General features: G+C 47.2%; 2 protein-coding genes across 2 annotated transcripts; one reads left to right on the top strand and one right to left on the bottom strand.

Annotated features, from left to right (window-relative positions):
• Nucleotides 1-2,284: 2,284 nt before the first annotated feature.
• On the top strand, nucleotides 2,285-11,743 carry LOC118787048 (heme-binding protein 2-like). The gene is made up of 8 exons (XM_036542459.1): nucleotides 2,285-2,347; nucleotides 6,301-6,360; nucleotides 6,843-6,924; nucleotides 7,312-7,432; nucleotides 8,195-8,331; nucleotides 8,550-8,713; nucleotides 9,107-9,234; nucleotides 11,361-11,743. The coding sequence occupies exons 1-7, from the start codon at nucleotides 2,325-2,327 to the stop codon at nucleotides 9,222-9,224; spliced, it is 705 nt and encodes a 234-aa protein (XP_036398352.1). The 5' UTR covers nucleotides 2,285-2,324; the 3' UTR covers nucleotides 9,225-9,234; nucleotides 11,361-11,743.
• A 4,218-nt stretch (nucleotides 11,744-15,961) lies between these two features.
• On the bottom strand, nucleotides 15,962-19,040 carry LOC118785107 (keratin, type I cytoskeletal 47 kDa-like). The gene is made up of 8 exons (XM_036539648.1): nucleotides 18,719-19,040; nucleotides 18,399-18,673; nucleotides 18,015-18,097; nucleotides 17,542-17,698; nucleotides 17,138-17,299; nucleotides 16,527-16,652; nucleotides 16,068-16,418; nucleotides 15,962-15,970 (listed from the first exon to the last, which is right to left on the bottom strand). The coding sequence occupies exons 1-8, from the start codon at nucleotides 19,038-19,040 to the stop codon at nucleotides 15,962-15,964; spliced, it is 1,485 nt and encodes a 494-aa protein (XP_036395541.1).
• Nucleotides 19,041-20,120: the final 1,080 nt, after the last annotated feature.

Genomic DNA, 20,120 nt, shown 5'->3' with positions numbered 1-20,120 from the left:
TGAGGCAACTACTAATGCGATACGATATGATTCACCCATATTGCGGTGCATTGCGATTCCACACGATTTAATTCAACACAATGCGAATCAACGCGATACGATGCGTTGCAAAAGAATGTGATGCTACGCAATTTAATACAGTACATATAGTTTGATCTTATTTATTTGGTTCTTCTTAAGCAGACAGCAAATCCCAAATTAACTTGTTTCTCTAGCTTGAGTTAGTCGTGCTGCCTGTGTACTTTATAGCGGCATGGCATATAAAAAAAAAAAATCCGAAGTGTCGCCAAACATTTGATTTGTAGCCATTCGGTGGAACGTGTCGCTCTTCCTCCTCCATGATAATCTGTGACTCGCCCGTCGCCCGGACACGCCTCCAACTCACGCGAGACGTGGCCACTGACAGCAGTGGAGAGAGAGAGAGCGCGCTTGAGAAACATTTTAGAGGAAGAATCAATCTAAATATAAAATTATTGGTCACATCTCTAAATAATAAAAACATTGGGTCTCTACTAATAATTATATATACATAAATCGGATTTTACCGATGGAGAGATGTTAGAAACGATGCATCCCGAGTTCATCTCAAATTGTATCCGGTGCACACTTCTCTACCATCCCATTCCCAAAAGCGTGCTCGGAATATTACACGGCCCACACGCGCGCGCACACACACACACACACACACACACACACACACACTCTGAGACAGCCTTTACTATAAACAGCAATGCTACAGAGAAAAAGCATTCACAGTACATATGCAAGCTGGTAAGAGCTTTTAGCTTTCTAAACCAACAGCTACAACATCTGCAGCGGTACAGAACATCCTGTTTTACTGAGGCAAAATCACAACATCCTCAGAGACACAAATCAGTAGATCATGGCCACGGTGTTCTTTCAGCCGTTCTTCGTCGTGCTTTTCGTTTTGTGCCCCGCCAAAATATTTTCTTTCTGACATTTTGCTGCCATGCTGTCCAGTGGCCTTATGCACCTGGCGCTATGCACCTGGATCTACCCAATCAACTGCTTAATTTTTTATATGTTTCTTATGGGCTCAAGTTTTTTTTTTCCTTTGAAGTCTGAAGTTTAGCGCCTATGCTAAAACCGGTGCGATTAGAACACTATCTTGGAAAAAATCTAGCTAATGTTGTCTTTGAGGAAACAGTGATTCCATGTTAAAAATATAGCGAATGCTAACTGAAAACTATGAGAAGCTTAACGCTAATGAAAACATAAACCATGTCATACAACATGCGCAACATAGCATAAACATTACTGCGAAAGGGTTAAAAATAGTCTGGCCAATCCGGTGCCCTCGCACACGTGGGGTCCCTAGGCTGCAGCCTAGTCCAGCCTGTGCATTAAACCGCGCCTGCTGAGAAGTGTTTAAACATAAAAGCTGGTAAATTCATATGTGCCATGTAAGGGGGGAGTGGGGACAACAGGCATAATTTGCACATGCATGTGTTAAAGTACTGCTCCAGCATATTTTACACTTGCTAATGCTGGGGAAATGATAAACTAAGCCAACTCTCAGAGTCACACACAAACTCACACCTTTCATATACCCTTCGTTACTTCCACGCACAAGTTTCCAGTGCGCTTTTTGAATATATTTTAACAGTAAAGGTTAATTATGAGAGTCCTGCTCTACCCGTAATGGTGTCAGCTGCTCTGTCTAAATCCAGCCGTTTCATCCTTGGCCCCGGGAGATAATATTCAGCGTAACGCAGCTGCTATTTTCGGGGCCTTTCTCGCGCCTATCCCAGTGAGTCTCCGTTTGCAGAACCCGACAGAATAAGCTTATGTCCTTGCTGGGTGGGGGAAGACATCCCAGTTAGACTTACTGCATTATGCAAACGCAGGGTTTAAAAGCTTTTGAGTTTTTAAAAGGACAGCCCGAAATATCCCACAGACAGTACAGCTTGATCCAATCGATATCAAGCGATACCAATACAGACCTCCGTCCTGAATAAAGGGGTACGCGTTAGGATGCACCGCCGCCACAGCGCATGGCAAAAACTCAATCCTCACCTCAGCTGCTTCACAGAGTTGCAATTCCGTCAGCGTATTTTAATAGCAAGGAACAGTCATCCTTTATCCCATTTGCTCTGTTTTGAATTTCTCAGTCGGTAGCATCGAATTACCAGAAACACCATCACTCGATTTGGGGCAAGTGTGTGCGTGTGTGTGTGTGTGAGTGACCTCCAGTGACCTTAACGCGTGCACCGCTTGTTTCGTAAGCAGGGCGAGGTATAAAACCGCCGCAGATGCTCGCAGACAGCATTGAGGTGAGGTATCGGCCAGAGACCACAGCACGGATGGATAATCACTGCAGAACAATGTAAGTACTGCTCGGTATAACTCCTACTTGGCTTCAGACAGCCGTTCACGATGCATTTTGGAGCTTCGCGTTTGGCATCTTTATAAAGCTGTGAGGCGCTAGAGGGGTCCCGTGTTGTTTCGAGAGTACCGAGTCGTGCAGATGACGTTAAAACTCAGAGATCTTTCATATTTACAATGACATAAGTTAGATTTACATAATCAAATGTTTATTTCATCAAATAACATTGTAACCTGTATTTTTCATATGGGCTAACGGTCTAATCGCGATTTAGATTTAGTCCGAGAGTAACGCGTGAATATACTTTCCAGATGTGTAGGCCTCTGTTAACCTTAAAGATACGAATAAGCAAACATTAAAGAGAATGGCTGGGCAACTAATGTTAACTCGTTTGATAATTAATTGCATTTATTTTCTAAATATATGAATTAGGATATATTTGCCCCGTGTTAACCAAAATATCTTTGAAAGGTTAGCGAAATCTAGTTAAACATCTGGGTAGTTACATCGTGTTGCCTATTTGTCCACAAGGCATCTTAAATAGAACGATAATTATTTTTATTTTATTATTTTATTTAAAGTCTCAAACTGCGAAAGAGGGGTTGGTCTGGGTTAGGAATGATGATGCAAACTATTACTATTTGCAACCCTGTGTTTTCGTAGGAGGCTACAGCCAAAACTACCCTCATAATCAGACTTCATTTAAGAATTTGGTCTCATTTTTACCGCAGTGAAGAGGATATGCTCATGGGAACCGCTGCGCTGCGCAGCTGTCTTTGGTGCGTGAACGGAGAGCTGGCAGGACGCCGACCTCTCCAGTGCTGCGCGCCGCCTTAGTCATCCTGCGCGTTTCTGTGGCGATGAACGCGGAGTTTACAATCCAGCGTGCATCGCCACAGCACTGGGCTGGACGTTTCCTTTCCGTAAAATGCAGACTTCAAAAAATCTTCTTTGCATCTGATAATGGCTCGTATCCAGACCCGGCGCTACGGCGATGCCTAGGGGTGGACCTCGGACGGACCTCGATGCACCCCCCCCCCCCCCCCCCCCAGTTGTCTCCTTATTTTCCGATGTCTGCATAGTATTTATCACTTTTTGTGCTCCCCTGTGGGTTGCAATTGCACCCCTCTGTATTTTCTCCTGGCACCAAGCCTGCTGGTATCAGATTGCAGCTGTACTGATATAGATGATGTGATATTGACGTTTCACTCGGAAGTGGCAGTAACTAAGAAAGAGGATGACTGTCCAAGATCAGGTTCCTGACCTTCATCCAGGCTCGACCGCAAAAGGAGGCCAGGAGAGCCGCGTCGATGGGGCCCAGTCAGTAGCTGTGAGATCGATGGCAAAAACAGAACACATTGCTCCCTTGTGCTATGCCTGCAGCACAAAACATCACTTTGAAAACGTGTCTCGCTTGCTCCCCCTCTTCCTCAATTCCAGCCCCCCTCCACCTCCCTCCCCCTTTTCTCTTTCAATACCCCTATAAATGCATTAACTAGAAATGTCCACAAAACCCCCAAAACCTCCACCGGCAAAATAAACATCAAGCGAACACTGCTGTGAACTCCACAGGTAAATAGACTGCTGTGAGCTCCTCAGGTAAATAGACTGCTGTGAGCTCCTCAGGTAAATAGACTGCTGTGAACTCCTCAGGTAAATAGACTGCTGTGAGCTCCTCAGGTAAATAGACTGCTGTGAGCTCCTCAGGTAAATAGACTGCTGTGAACTCCACAGGTAAAGGAGCCGGAACTCAGCAGTGTAGCAGAGTGCAGCGTTTCTCAATCCTACTCCTGGAGCCCCCCTGTCCTGCATATCTTCTATCTATCCTTGCTCCAAACACACCTGATTAGTGTGATTAACATGCTCTTGATTAAATCAGGTGTGCTCAGCTAATCAAAAGTGCCACTGATGAGTTCAGTCAGGTAGGTAGAGCAGGGGGCCCCCAGAAGCAGGATTGAGAATCAGTGGCATAGTGGTTAAGGAGCAGGGCTAACAACCAAAACTTTGCTGGTTTGATTCCTCACTGGGGCACTGCTGGTGTACCTCTGGGCGAGCTACTGAACCCAGAATTGTCTCAGTAAATATACAGCTACATAAACGGATGACATGTAAAAACTGTAACTTATGTAAATTGCTCTGAATAAGAACACCTGCTAAATGACAATAATGGAACATAATGTGTCTGTCCACAGGTATGTGTGTGTGTGTGTGTGTGTGTGTGTGGATGGTAGATCTGTGTGCAGGTGAGTGTGTGTGTTTGTGTGTGGGTGGCATATCTGTCTCTAGGTGAGTGTGAGTCTGCATGTGCTTAAGAATATCTGCCTCTTAAATGACAAAAATGTAATGTGATGTAAGATAATGTAACTGACGTGAGCTCTGCAGGTATAGCACCCGGCACCGGCCACAGTGTGGTTAGCTCTCTGCAGGTATAGCACCCAGCACCGGCCACAGTGTGGTTAGCTCTCTGCAGGTATAGCACCCGGCACCGGCCACAGTGTGGTTAGCTCTCTGCAGGTATAGCACCCGGCACCGGCCACAGTGTGCTCAGCTCTCTGCAGGTATAGCACCCCGCACCGGCCACAGTGTGCTCAGCTCTCTGCAGGTATAGCACCCGGCACCGGCCACAGTGTGCTCAGCTCTCTGCAGGTATAGCACCCGGCACCGGCCACAGTGTAGTCAGCTCTCTGCAGGTATAGCACCCGGCACCGGCCACAGTGTGGTTAGCTCTCTGCAGGTACAGCACCCGGCACCGGCCACAGTGTGTTCAGCTCTCTGCAGGCATAGCACCCGGCACCGGCCACAGTGTGGTTAGCTCTCTGCAGGTACAGCACCCGGCACCGGCCACAGTGTGTTCAGCTCTCTGCAGGCATAGCACCCGGCACCGGCCACAGTGTGGTCAGAGCTCTGCAGGTAAAGGAGTTGGCAGTCAGTGAACAGCTTGTTCCTCCGGGTGTGGATGGGCGGTGTAGTTAGCAGTTTCAGCCTTGGGGAGGCGCCAGTGAGTCTGCTGGCTCTGTTTCAGCCACAGCACTTTGTGTCTGTATTGAAATCCCACATTGGAGAGGAAATGACCTCAGCTGGTGTCCCAGATGTGCATAGGTTTGTGTGTTGAATTGGAGCCCAATGTCCCACAGCGCTGTCCTCTCTTTGTTCTGACCCCTAAACTTGGTCTGATGCCATCCTGTCCTGTTTAAACCTTGTTTCACTCTCTTCATCTGTTTTAGACTGTGTGTCTGTTGCAGTACAGTACATTTAACTGTGTGTTTTATTGTGCTTCAGTCCATATAATTGTGCATCTGGGGGCTGTGTGTGTGTTTGGCTGTGTTTGGATCTGTGTGTTTAACGTTTCTGACCATGTGAGACTGTGTCTGTCTCTGACAGTGTGAGACTGTGTATGTGTGTGTGTGTGTGTGTGTGTGTGTGTTTGTGTCTGTTTCTGACCATGTGAGACTGTGTGTGTGTGTGTGTGTGTGTGTGTGTTTGTGTTTGACAGTGTGAGGCTGTGTGTGTGTGTGTGCGTGCGTGTGTGTGTGTGTCTGTTTCTGACCATGTGAGACTGTGTGTGTGTGTGTGTTTGTGTTTGACAGTGTGAGGCTGTGTGTGTGTGTGTGTGCGTGCATGTGTGTGTGTCTGTTTCTGACCATGTGAGACTGTGTGTGTGTGTGTGTTTGTGTTTGACAGTGTGAGGCTGTGTGTGTGTGTGTGTGCGTGCATGTGTGTGTGTCTGTTTCTGACCATGTGAGACTGTGTGTGTGTGTTTGTGTCTGACAGTGTGAGACTGTGTGTGTGTGTCTTTGTGTCTGACAGTGTCAGTCTGTGTGTGTGTGAGTGTGTATGTGTGTGTGTTTGTGTCTGACAGTGTGAGTCTCTGTGTGTGTGCGCGTGCGTGCGTGTGTGTGTGTGTGTGTGCGTGTGTATCGGACGGTGTGTGACTCTGTGTGCTTCTCCCTCAGGCTCTGTACGGCTGGGCTGCTGGTGTTCCTGCTGACAGTGGCAGCTGAAGCTGGTCTGGGGTAAGCCCTGCGGCGTCTGTCCTCCCTGCCCCCCCCCCACACCCCCCCGCTCCGCGCACAGCGGCCCCAAGCCCGTTCACTCCCCATTAAACCCACACACCTGCACACCAACCCGCCCACAGAAACATGAGCACTACTGCACAGAAGTACTTGTATTTCTTGCTATTTATTTCCCATGTAGTATCGCAATGTGTTTTGGATTCTGTGATTTAGTGACTGTGATGTATGATAGCATACTTGTCTTCCCTTGTCTAGTCAGGTTGCGCAAGTTACCCTGCGGTAGAGCTTGATTATAAGTAGTGTTATAACGTAATGTAATGTAAATAAAACTATGCCCCCTCTGTGTAAACCGTTCAGGTGTGAGGGCACATGTGCCGTACTCCGTGCAGCTCTGTAGTTTTGGAGTGTGTCTGTGGAACAGGAAGCTGTGTTAGTGAGGCTTTTAATGTGTAATGGAGCGCTGTGTCTGTGGTCTTCTTAAGCCCCGGTAACTCCTCCAGCCTTTGCCCCGAGGCGAAGGAATGCCTGCAGTTCGATACCATTTGCAAGACCTCAGGGTATGAGGTGAGGCCTGAAACGAAGGGGTTCTCTCTCCCTTCCTCTCTCCTTCTCTTCCTCTCTCTCTCTCTCTCTCTCCCTTCCTCTCTCCTTCTCTTCCTCTCTCCTTCTCTCTCTCTCTCTCTCTCTCTCTCTCTCTCTCTCTCACACACGCACACACACACACGCACACACACACACACACACACACACACACACACACACACACACACACACTCCCTCCGTTTCTTTCTCTCTCATATACACACACTTACACTCTCTCTCTCACACAAACATTCCCTCTCTCTCTCTCTCTCTCTCTCTCTCACACACGCACACACGCACACGCACACAGCCACTCACAGGCTGTATGTGGTATAAAAGGTGAGTGCCTGACAGATGTGTGTGTTGCAGGTGCGTCACTATGGCCCGTCCAAGTGGGTGTCAACGGACGCAGAGGCCCTCTTTATGGAGGTGGGGACCACGGTGGCCTTCAGGAGGCTCTTCAACTACATCACAGGGGCCAACTCGGATGGTAGGTCCACACCCCAAACTGTGAGCCTGTGTGTGTGAACCTGTCTGTCCACAGGGGGGTGTGTGTGTTTGTGTGTGGATGGTGTATCTGTGTGCAGGTGAGTGTGTGTGTTTGTATGTGGATGGTATATCTATGAAGGGAGAATTGTACCTTAAATATGAAGAAGCGCAGAGTAAGATTTGTGCTTGTAAACGGCGAACTGTAAAAGTGAAACACCAATCACAATTGCAATTCACAACTTGCGAAACGGCATTTTGGAGTTTGCAATTGTAACTTGCGATCTCCAAACTTCAAAAAACAAACTGTAATCCTAACTTCATACTCGCAAAACCATACCACAGGATTTGCGTTTTCTAACTTCCAGTCTGAGTGCTCAGGAGCGTAATCTTATCATGTGATTTTTGGCCACTTTCTCTCGCCATTCTGAGTGCCAAAAATGAAAGAAAGCTCACGACTCACGATTTGCAACTTGCTCTCAAGGAACTGTAAGATGTGGCTGTTCTAACACAAACATCCAGTAGGTGGCAGTGTACACGATTTATTGGCCAGGAACGTTGCAAGCGTCGTGCAATGCTGTTCTGCTCAATGCAAGATGGAGGGAAGAGAAGCTCCATTTACAAGCACAAATCTTACTCTGCGTTTCTTCGTATTTAAGGCATGATTCCTGATACCTTCATGTATCTGTCTGCAGGTGAGTGTCAGTATGTGTTTGTGTCGACTGTGCAGTTTTATGAGTTGTTGGGTATGTGTGTCCGTCTGCAGGGGCGATAATTGACATGACAGCTCCTGTCTTGGTGAAAATACCAGCAGAGAAGAGGCTGAAACCAACGGTCTATACACTTAGCTTTCTGCTGCCCTCAGCCTATCAGGAAAACCCTCCCATACCCACCAATGAAAAGGTGAGCCTGTTGATCTAAATATCTAGGGTGCATTAACTGGCTGTTGGTCTACACATCTATGACTCTTCAGCTCTGTCTAATGGTCTACACATCTATGGTGCTTTGGCATCATCTATTGGTAACACATCTGTGGTGCTTTGGCTGTATCTGTTGATCTAAACATCTGTGCTGCTTTGGCTATGTTATTTGGTCTACACATCTATGGTCCTTTCCGTCAGGTATATTTCACGGACATGCCAGACATGACTGTGTATGTGAGGAGCTATGGAGGCTGGATGCTGTCCCTGACGTCCAGACTTCACTCCCACCTGCTGAAGAAAGACCTGAACTCAGTCCAGGCCTCCTACAACAGCACCTTCCATTACGGGGCGGGCTATAACAGGTGCACACCTGCCTCACACATAACCTGCCTGGCTGTGCGTGTGTGTGTGTGTGTGTGTGTGTGCGTGTACGTGCGTGTGTGTGTGTGTGTGTGTCTGTGTGTGTGTCTGTCTGTCTGTCTGTCTGCCTGTCTGTCTGTCTGTGTGGTGTAGAGGTAAAGAGCAGGGCTTCTAACCGAAAGGTTGCTGTTTTGATTCCCCTCTGGGGCACAATGCCTGATTTAATATCTGTACAGCTGTATGAATGGATAAAACTGAAACCAATGTGAGTCACTCTGGGTAAGAGCATCTGCTTATTGACAATAATGTAATGTGTGTGTGTGTGCGTGTGTGTGTGTGTGTGTGTGTGTGTGTGTGTCTGTTTGAGGTAACATAATGTCTGTGTGTTTCTTTAGTCCCAGGAGGCTCTTCCACAGACACAACGAGGTGTGGTACGTCACTGAGGGGGCGCCAGTGTGTGCCACTCCTCCAAGCCCCCCCTCTGAGACCCCCCCAACCTCAGCTTCACCATAGGCACACACAGGTACGACTGGAGCTGCTGAAGGTGGGTGTGTGTTTGGGGTTGGGGCTTGAGGGAGGGCAGGATGGAGCGTGAAGTACAGTAAGTTAGCAAGATACCCACAGCTCATGAGTCAGGGTGGAGGGAGGAGAGAGGAAATGGAGAGGGAGAGAAAGAAAGAGTGAGGGAGGATACGCAAAAAAAGATGCACACGAAAACACGCTCATCTCGGTTTACACTGGTTCTGAAGCCTACATGCTACATCTGTCAGGCAGTTAGAATGCGTCCCCCTGTGCTCTGTCTGTCAGAGAGAGGGGTGTGGGAATACACAGGGCTGTTGGATATTTCGGCTGGAGGCTTTCAGGACCCGCAGACAGATACACAGCTGAGGCTGGTTCTAAATCAGCCCAGCTAGCTCCTGTTTCCTCAGTTAAGCCCGCTAGAGCTGCACAGTCTTCATAGTTCTTCCACCACTCTTAAAACCTCCGAAACCGCCACAGGCTTCTCCTCCCAGCCCCAGCGGGATGGCCCAGTATGGGCAGGCCTGCAGTGGGACATTTCCTTTGGTTTGTTGCCTGTTTGTCGGGTCGTTATTGGCCAGTTTACATCTGCTTTGGCGTGCTCTTGTCCAATCACCACCTGGCACAGTGGCTGCAGCTGGCACTACACCATAACACCCCTCTGCTGTGTAAACCAATCAGGTGTGGTGACTTATCTGTTCTCCTCCTGTCTTGCACAGCAGCATGGAGAACAGACACTCAACCGTTACATCCGAGTGTCTGTTATAGGAAATTGGATTAGTGGCCTGCAAGGGAGTTAGTCCCCATCCTTCTGCTCTGTATCTGTAAGGGAGTGCCCATCCCTCTGATTTATATCTATAAGTAGATGGATATCCGTCACTTCCTGGTAGATGGTGTCAGTGGCGGCTGGTGAGCTGGAAACAGGGGAGGCTGAAACATTACCTTTAAATCTATCATTACTTTCAACCTGTTCCCCTTTATCTTCCTTGATTAACAATAAAACAAATAATTCACAGAATAATTGACACCAACGCGTAAATAGAGTAAATGATTATGTTTGCGGAACAGCGCAGATTGTCCGTAGTTTGTGCGCTATTGCTAAAGCTATAGCATGACGTTGTTTAATTAACAAGGATGGCAATTTGACTAATTAAGTGGCAAGTAATCCCAAAGCCTTCTCTTAAATGTTCCACATTATAGCTGTTTTGTGTTACAAAATTCAAATTACAAAACAGAGCTAAATTTAGTTAAATCGAAATTATTATTATATTATATAATATATATAATTATATATATATATATATATATATATATATATATATATATATATATATATATATATATATAAATATATTATGTTATTATATGTTATTAGGTTGAGTGCAATGAACAATAACGTTTAGAACACAGACCTCACAAAAGTTGTGATGTGTCATGAGCATTTAACGTAATTTAAATCGATAAATGCCATCCTTGTTAAAGTCTCACGTTGTAGCTTCCACCGGAGGGCGCTGTCTTACTATACCTGTTCGCTGTATTGATTCCCTATTGGCTGGTAACTGCAGATTGAGAAGAGTGCATCTTTTGCATGCATTGTGTAACCTTCGGACCAAAGCAGACACCCCATGGCCAATCACCCCATGGAGCAAAGCACTCCATATCTGGGGTTACCATGGCCATGTTCGCTGCAAATCTTAGGATGTAGGTTGATTTGGTCTTTATTGACTGGATTGATTATAAATCTGTATCTGTATTTTCTATCACGCTGTTTTACTCCAGACAAAAAAATTATGTTTGGGACAAAGTGATAGCTGGATTACATTAGCACCAGTCCTTCGTGTTGACTCTAGTGAAACGGCCTCCACAAGCTTGTTAACAAGCCTCGGAAAGCTTAGAAAGGCGAGGAGAAAATTAAAACAACTTGAGAAAACCAGATGTTGACTGTTGAGATTCCTTTATTTTATCTAGCTAGCTAATTTCACACAGCTACTTCTCATGTCTCTTGTAAGTTAGCCCACTAGCCGGGTCGGGGCTCAGGACTGGGTTTCCGTGAGCAGCCTTCTGCAGTCACTTCAGCAGCAGCCTCTTACTCTGCCCGATCTCACGTCCGTCTCCTCTGTGTCTCAGCAGCTCTCAGAAGATCAGACCCCTGCAGGAGGTGGTCAGCACATCTGTCCGCTGGTCCGTCTTCGCTCAGACTCATCTTGCCCTTTTTCTCATGGACACTAGTATTCACCCTCTACGGTCAGACCATATTACCGCATGACATGCTACTGAAACATAACACCACATTTAAATGCCTGGCCAGTGGCCCCCTCGGCTATGTATTGTATGCAGATTAACAGCAATTGTCTCTAAGGCTGAGCAAACAAAAATGTATGTGTGGGTAATATTGATTGTACTCTTGAGGCCGAGCTGGTTGTGTGACATGGATGATTAAAGATATTTTTAAAAGATGGTCAATGCTAAATAGAGGTAGAAGAGAAGTGTTATATTTTCATAAAAGTGGAAAACCTGGGCTTGTAAATATAAATATTTCAGAATAGGATTATTTTAGAATTCAGCGGATGATTTTTTTATAGTTTCCATGCGGGTACAGGTATATTGTTTTCAACTATGCAGATTTACCTTGTATGAATTAGATTAAAAGGTGTAGTGAACCTTGTGCAATAAGGCACTGAACCAGGCTGTGTATCTGCTGCTGGATATGTACTGAATATGGTAGCAATAATAAAGCCCCAAAGTACAGCATGTCCCAAGCGTCTGCCATGAATCTGTTGACTTTATGAAATGTAAGAGATGTAGGGAGAACGTTCTCACTGCCCTCTCCACCTCCCTTTGACTTGAGATCTAGTGTCCTTTGACCCCCGAGGCCCCTGGAGCCGCTGGGTTCGTTCTGTTACATTTTGAGAGGAGCCCCCGCATCTCTTCCACAGCTCCTCTTTGGTTGCTCGGTGAAACGCATTGATGAGGAAATGACATCAAACGACACAAGGAGAAAAGGAAGAGATGCCGAACGCAGCGAGGGAAGTGGCCCGTCTTTGTTCAAGTTAAACATTGTCGTGGCACATTTAGAAGCCAATCCATCTCCATCTCAATGGGCAGATGTGGTTTTTTTAGCATGGAGATGATGCTGTGTTACAAATCTCTAAAAAAAAAACTTCACCATGATGATTCTTCTATCCATTCTCTGCTGGAGAAGACAATGTGGGAAATGTCTTGCTTCCTTCGTATCTTACCTATGGAATTAGAGCAGGTCTTCAGTTGGTGACCAGTTATCAATTTCTGCATTACAGTGAATGCAAGGATGTAGGAATCAAGGACACAATGCAGTTTAGCCCTTTTAGAAGCCCGGTCACTGTCAGTTGAGAACCCCACGCCCCTCAGCAGATAAAGTTTCTGCAGGACCATGGACAGCACTGACCCTGCTCACAGGAGCGATGCAAGCTCACGGACAGTGCCAGTGCTGCTCACGGGAGCATGAGGAGGAGTTCTTATGTTTGGTACTGCCTTTTTTTTCTGGGTTGCCTCAGCCCATCAATGGAAATGCAAGTGGCCATTGGCTAGTGTAGCATTCCCTCCTGCTGCTTGTCTCTTTCTCACTCACCGCCTGACTTGACAGCCACACCCGTCATCACGCGACAGCCCTTTGACCTTGAGCTGCAGCAACTGGCAACCTCCAGGGACCCCAGACTTTAAGGCATTCATGCCCTTTGACCTCCTTAGCTCTGATACCCTCCCCGACATTGAGGATATTTCACAGGAACAGCCCATTGTAGTCCATTAATGTCCTATAATCTAGAGTGAGCCTAGTTACCTTATAATCCTCATTTGAATGCCAAATGCAGCACTGAGCATAAAAGGAAATTGTTAACATTGTGTTACGTGTATATTTCCATATATATTTGGCTTGATAAACTCCTTTCTTCCAACAGGAAATTCGAGTTGGTGTAGGAATTTGTTTAAATGCTGTTAAAGGTTTAGAATAAAAATCAGGATCTTGTGGAAGCAAGACCAGAGATCAGATGTGGATCCTGCAAGAAGCCAAGCTCATTGTACTTCTGTGGAGGGCAGGGACTGCATCAACTAACTGTCTTAACTCCCATGCTCTGAGGAACAGATCATATTCCATATTACTTCCCTGTTACCATAGAGTATGTGGAAATAAGGTACATAGTCATAAACCCACCCCCTTCTTTTTCACAATTTTAAGCTTATAGAATGAGTAGAGGGATAAGAAGAAAACTCAGACACCATCTTTGCTTTGGAGTGTTGGCTTTATTTCAGATGAGAAACATAGCTGTGTCCTCCACTCAGAGGACTGTGACCGTTAGGAAGAGAGGGGACGATCCGCAGTGAGGCGTCGGCTTCCCTTAGGGATCTCTTCGGCTCTGAAGGCCGGCTCTCTTTGGGGGAGGACATCACACATCACATGTGCTGGGCCGTAGCCATGATGATGGCCTCACCACCTGACATGGAGCCTGACGGAGTGGAGAGGAGAGATTCATTTATCCACAGTCTCCTCCTGTCTGTTGGAGCCACATGCCCCCTTGACCATTGCTGAAAATCACGCTGGAAGATTTACACAAACCCCAGAGGGGCTGCCAGTTTAAATGCGGACATTATGAGGACATGGCGTAAGATCAGTTTGGTTTGTATTGATTTAGATAGCAATAAAATGCAATCTGATGGCTGCCATTTTACATTGTACCCTGTAACATACACATGCACACACATGTGCACACGCATGCGCACACAAACACACACACACACAGACTTTTCAGGAACAGCTGGTCACCAAAATGCTGCTACCTTTACTACTATAACAACTATTTGGCATTGCAATCAAGATCACTTTGAGCTGAAAGAACAAGAAAGGGAGGGGAGGGATAAGAGGAAGGCGAGAGGGGTGAGAGAGGGACGGAGAGAGAAGGGCTGACAGGGTGACTGAAAGGACTGAAAAGGTGCGATGAGGGCAAAAAAAAAAAAAGCCAAGGGTTTAGTAAAAGATCACAGAATGAAGGTGAAGGAAAGAGAGTGAGGAGAAGGAGTGAGAAGCATGGACAGAAGGACGGAATGAGAGAATGAAAGGAAAGAGTAAGAGTGAAAGCTGGTACAGAGTGACAGAACACTTACTGCTCATGGAGGAACTCTGGGCGGAGCTGGAGGAGGAGCTAAGGACACAGGAGAACAGGTACAGTCAGCATGTGGGTGGAGCCAAAAAAGCTAACTAGCTGCTACATCATTTAATGAAAAAATGTTTTATTATAGACTTCATAAAAAAACTTAGCTTGTGTTCTTTTGGCCGTAACAAAACTCTATGATGACCTGTTCTGAAAATGTTGGACAATTTATGTTTCCATATGTCTGGTCAATGTACATTCGGATCATTAATATTTCTGAGGGGACATCAAGGTAGAAATATTAGCATTGAGATGTGTATGGAACCACCAAGCTAGTAAGAACTCACCTGGAGAAACTGGAGCCGCCAGACATGGACATCATTCCACTGGAGGACATCATGCCACCCCCTCCAGACATCATGCCACCCCCTCCAGACATCATGGCACCCCCGCCAGACATCATGCCACCCCCTCCAGACATCATGAGACCACCGCCAGATGACATCATGGAACTTCCACCAGATGACATCATTGAAGAGCTGCTGGATGACTCCATGCTGGAGGATGACATCTCCATTGATGCCCCTGAGCTACTGCTAGACATCATAGCACCCCCAGATGACATCATTGCAGCACCACCACTCATAGCTCCACCACCACTCATCATGGCCCCACCAGATGACATCATTGCACCTCCACTAGATGACATCATTGCTGAGCTACTAGATGACTCCATGCTGGAGGATGAAATCTCCATTGATGCCCCAGAGCTACTGCTAGACATCATAGCCCCACCAGATGACATCATTGCAGCACCACCACTCATCATAGCACCACCAGATGACATCATAGCTCCACCACCACTCATCATGGCCCCACCAGATGACATCATTGCACCTCCACTAGATGACATCATTGCTGAGCTACTAGATGACTCCATGCTTGAGGATGACATCTCCATTGATGCCCCAGAGCTACTGCTAGAAATCATAGCCCCACCAGATGACATCATTGCAGCACCACCACTCATCATAGCACCACCAGATGACATCATAGCTCCACCACCACTCATCATGGCCCCACCAGATGACATCATTGCACCTCCACTAGATGACATCATTGCTGAGCTACTAGATGACTCCATGCTGGAGGATGACATCTCCATTGATGCCCCAGAGCTACTGCTAGACATCATAGCCCCACCAGATGACATCATTGCAGCACCACCACTCATCATAGCACCACCAGATGACATCATAGCTCCACCACCACTCATCATGGCCCCACCAGATGACATCATTGCACCTCCACTAGATGACATCATTGCACCTCCACTAGATGACATCATGGCTGAGCTACTAGATGACTCCATGCTGGAGGATTTCATCTCCATTGATGCATCTGAGCTACTACCAGAAATCATGGCACCACCAGCTGACATAGCACCACCAGAGGAGATCACGGCACCCCCACTAGATGACATCATAGCAGAGCTAGATGAGGACATCTCAGAGCTGCTGGATGAAGAAAATCCTGAGCTGCTCGACTGCCTCATCACCGAACTTTCTGACGCAGAACCGCTGGCCATCATGGCCCCGCCACTAGAGGCTACCATTGCTGCACCACCAGAAGAAATGACCTCCGAGGACTGCATGACTGAAATGCCTCCAGACGACATTGCACTTGCAGCACCTCCAGATGACATCACCGTTACACTGGTGGTGTCAGATGACATTGCTGCCCCACCAATTCTGGAGGCCCCAGAAGACATGGAGGACATGCTGGAGCTGGACTTTGTGGCCATGGAGTAGCCGCCCCCTGCTGCTTTGCCTGCAACACCAAAGCCAAGGTCTGCCCCCTCCAGCAGCTGCTTGTAGGTGGCGATCTCCATCTCCAGCTTCACTTTCAAGTTCAGCAGGTTCTGGTACTCCTGGGCCTGCTGCATGGCACCCTCGCGCACATTGGCCAGCTCGTTCTCCAGCGTCACCACCATGCTGTTGAGCCGCTGGAGCTGGATCTGGTACTGCGTCTCCGTCTCTACCAGACGGTCCTCCACAGACGTTTTCTGTAAAAGAAAGGTCATGCCGTTCATCCGTCCATCACAGTGTACACATACACCAACCACCTCTCAAACTCAGTCTCTCAAACTCAGTCTCTAGCACTGTGCACTCACAGACATGATTAAGGTGTCCAGTTCAGTCTGCAGGGAGAGGCTCTGCTTGCGTCCCTCCACGATCTCCGAGCTGGTGGTCACTGCAGTCTCCGTGGTCTGTTTCTGCTCCACCTGTTTAATCTCCATCTGTGAGCCACACGCAAAAAATTAGAGAGCATGCTGGGAGAACATTACAGGTGCATTTTGGGATGTGTACCTTCCCCAGAGCAAAATGCACTGGGTGTTGCTGCTCTAGTCTTTATAATACCCAGGTCTCTCAAGTTATAGAGTCACTATTCATACTCTGAGAAACAGATGGGCAGTGTGAAAAAGGTGTGCAATATCAGACAGGTGTGCAATGACAAACAGTTCTGTTATATGGGACAGGTGTACAATGAGAAACAGATGTGTAATGTTAGACAGGTGTGCAATGAGAGACAGGTGTATAAATTCCAGTGAAGAGACAGTCTCACTGCACACCTGTCTCACATTACTGTTGCTCCCCTGTTATATGGGACAGGTGTGCAAAGATAGGTGTGTAATATTGAACAGATACACAGTATGACAGTTGTATACATTTATGCATGTGTGCAGAGTCAGACAGGTGTGTAGCCAGAGACAGGTGTGATCACCTGCTTCGTATACCAGCCCTCGACCTCCTGGCGGTTCTTCTGGACGACGGTTTCGTACTCCGAGCGGATCTCCTCCAGGATTTGGGAGAGGTTGGTGGTGTTAGCTGCCTGGACGTCCACAGTAACAGTACCGGCCATCTCCCCACGCAGAGTGATCACTTCCTGGGAACATGACAGCACCATCCAGGCCGGTTACAAATTTACACACACAACTACATAGGCTGAACAGTAAAGACAGTAATACATTTTTTAGTAGACGAGTTAAAATTTGTACAAAAATAGGATGTGCATTGTCCAACTTTTCAACTCAGTAATGACCTGGAATTGTTCTATTCGGTTAGCAATTCAGTGTAAACCAAGACGCAAAGGGTTGTGGGAGAGGGTGTTGACCCAAGACCAAGCACCTCGTGGTGATTCTTCTTGATTGCCGTGAGCTCCCCAGCCAGCATCTGGAGCTCCTGATTCAGCGCTGTGTTGCTGAACTCGTACTCCGACCTCAGCGCCTTCAGTCCGGCGATGTCTCCTTCCACAGACTGCCGCATGTTGTATTCACTTTCCAACCTACAGAATATGACAAACACACACACAAAGAAGTCACTAACCGGGATGAAAACAGTCCACGGAACAACCTCCAATTATCGTAATACATCATACATGTTTAGATAGCATTTTAATTCCAATTCCGTTCGAAGATAACGTTGTTCTGGGCTATTGTAGCCGTTAATAAATTAATACTAAATCATTGTTAATAAATGCACCAGCAGAGTCCCAAACTGTATGCCAAACAAAACCTTTTCGGTTACATGTGCAACGTCATACCAGCTGCTCTGGGACTTTTGGTGACTGGCAAAACAATACCGACTGAACGGAAACGTACTTCATTCGGAAGTCATCCGCTGCCAGCTTGGCGTTGTCGACCTCCAGAGCCAGGCGCGAGTTTTCCTGCATGAGAGTCAGCAGCTGTGTTGCGGGTAGAATGGAGAGGAGGGCGTTACCTTTGGAATATGGTCACCTAAACATGCGTGACAGTGCAAGGCCAAAGTATACAACCAGAACTATTACGCTATGGGAGAACTATCGTGTAGTTTATTCATTCACGCAGAAGAAAACATTATGCGACACCTGACCGGTTCGCAGTCATTCGTTCAGTTTGGAATGGTAACGTTGCCTCTTAAATCTGGGATGCAAGCGATGAGTGATGTTCACGGTAAGCACACAATTGTGAATAATGACCCTTAAATGTCATTCAAATGACTATTACCTGCTGTCTCAGCGGCTTCAGCTGCTCTTCGTACACTTGCAAGTCGCGGGTCTGAACCTTGTTGACGGTGAAGGCTCGTAGCTTCTCCTCCAGCTCGCGGTTGGTGGTCTCCAGCATCCTCACCTTGTCCAGGTAGGACGACAGGCGGTCGTTCAGAGACTGCAAAAGCTTCTTCTCGCTCACTGCGAACGTGGTGGGGCCTGCCTCAATACCCATGCCGCCGAAATCATAGCCCGCACCTGCGCCGCCTGCCATCCCGAACCCTACACCTGCGCCTACACCGCGGGCAGCACCGTACATACCGAACCCTGCGCTCGTACCGCTGCCCATGCCAAACCCACTGCCAACAGCGCTCGCCTGGCTCAACCCCACTCTCAGTCCGCCACCAACAGCGCTTCCTCCTCCGTAGCTCATTCCGTAACCGGACGATCCTCCGGAAACGGCCCCATAACTCAGCCTGGCGCTACCAGCACCCCCATAGCTAAAACCTCCCCCGGCACCGAGCCCGGCTCCACCGCCGAACCCGGAGGAGCTGCTCTGGGCCACGCTGCGACCGACGCTCATGGACGCAGCCCTGCGGCTGCTCGACCCAAACCCGGAGAACGAGTTGGCAGAGAAACGCTGGCTTCCCACCAAGGCCATGTCTTCGGTCAGCTAAATGTGCCGCAACAGATCTTTAAAGGACTGCTCAGACGGATTTCACCTGGCTGCTGTTGGTGTGGTTGTGCATGTTCAGAGACATGATACATATAGCCGCGCTCGCAGGGTACGCCACGCCCAGGTGCCCCGCTATGGGCGATGTCATGCAGGTGGGCGGGAGAAAAACGCAACAGAGAATTCATGGTCCCATATATCCACAACATATCCGTATCTTTAACCCTCGTCTCACCTGAAGGGGGTGTAGGAGGGCAGGGGAGGGGGATTCTCTGCTTTCACTATTCCTGGGAAAGTCATTTTCAGTCATTGTCGACCACTCTACTCGGCACAAGCATTCCAGCAGAAACAATCTCACGTTGTAGCTTTCGCAATAACACACACATTTCAGACAATCTGCGGTGTTTCGCGGGCATAGTCTATTATTCTAATTACGCAATTGGTGTCGATTATTCTGTGAATTATTTGTTTTATTGATAATCAAGGAGGATAAAGGGAAACAGGTTGAAAGTAATGATAGATTTAAAGGTAATGTTTGGGCTTCCTCTGTTTCCAGCTCACCCGGGGTCACTAGTGATTTGCCGTTTAGCGCGTATGCTAAAACCGGTGCGATTAAAACACTAGATTGGAAAAAATTCTAGCTCATTTCAGATTTGAAGAAACAGCGATTTAACGTTAAAATATAGCAAATGCTAACTGAAAACTATGAAAGCTTAAAAACGCTAATGAAAACATAACGAACCATGTAAGGTAACACTCGTGCTACATAGCATAAACATAAGTTACGTGCGAAAGGGTTAATAGCACAATATAAAACATCAGTCTTTTCACAGAGTATAAGTGCGCACACACAGACACCTGTATAAAAACGCATCGGGTTGCTCAGAATTGCACGGCACACCGGTTGAGAACCTGTCTGTAGACTGTCATTGAGCACTCACACAATTTCCAGCAGGTATATTTACATATTTCCATATAGGGTACTAAATGTGAAGTGCAACACAAAGTTAGTGTTTTCCCCAGATACAGACTAGCCTAAATCTGCGATTTTTAATGTAGGCACAATGT

This window comes from Megalops cyprinoides, chromosome 1 (assembly GCF_013368585.1).
Source record: "Megalops cyprinoides isolate fMegCyp1 chromosome 1, fMegCyp1.pri, whole genome shotgun sequence".
NCBI classification, from domain to species: domain Eukaryota; kingdom Metazoa; phylum Chordata; class Actinopteri; order Elopiformes; family Megalopidae; genus Megalops; species Megalops cyprinoides.
Note: the sequence above shows the minus strand (reverse complement) of the source record. Positions and strands in the feature narration are given on the sequence as shown.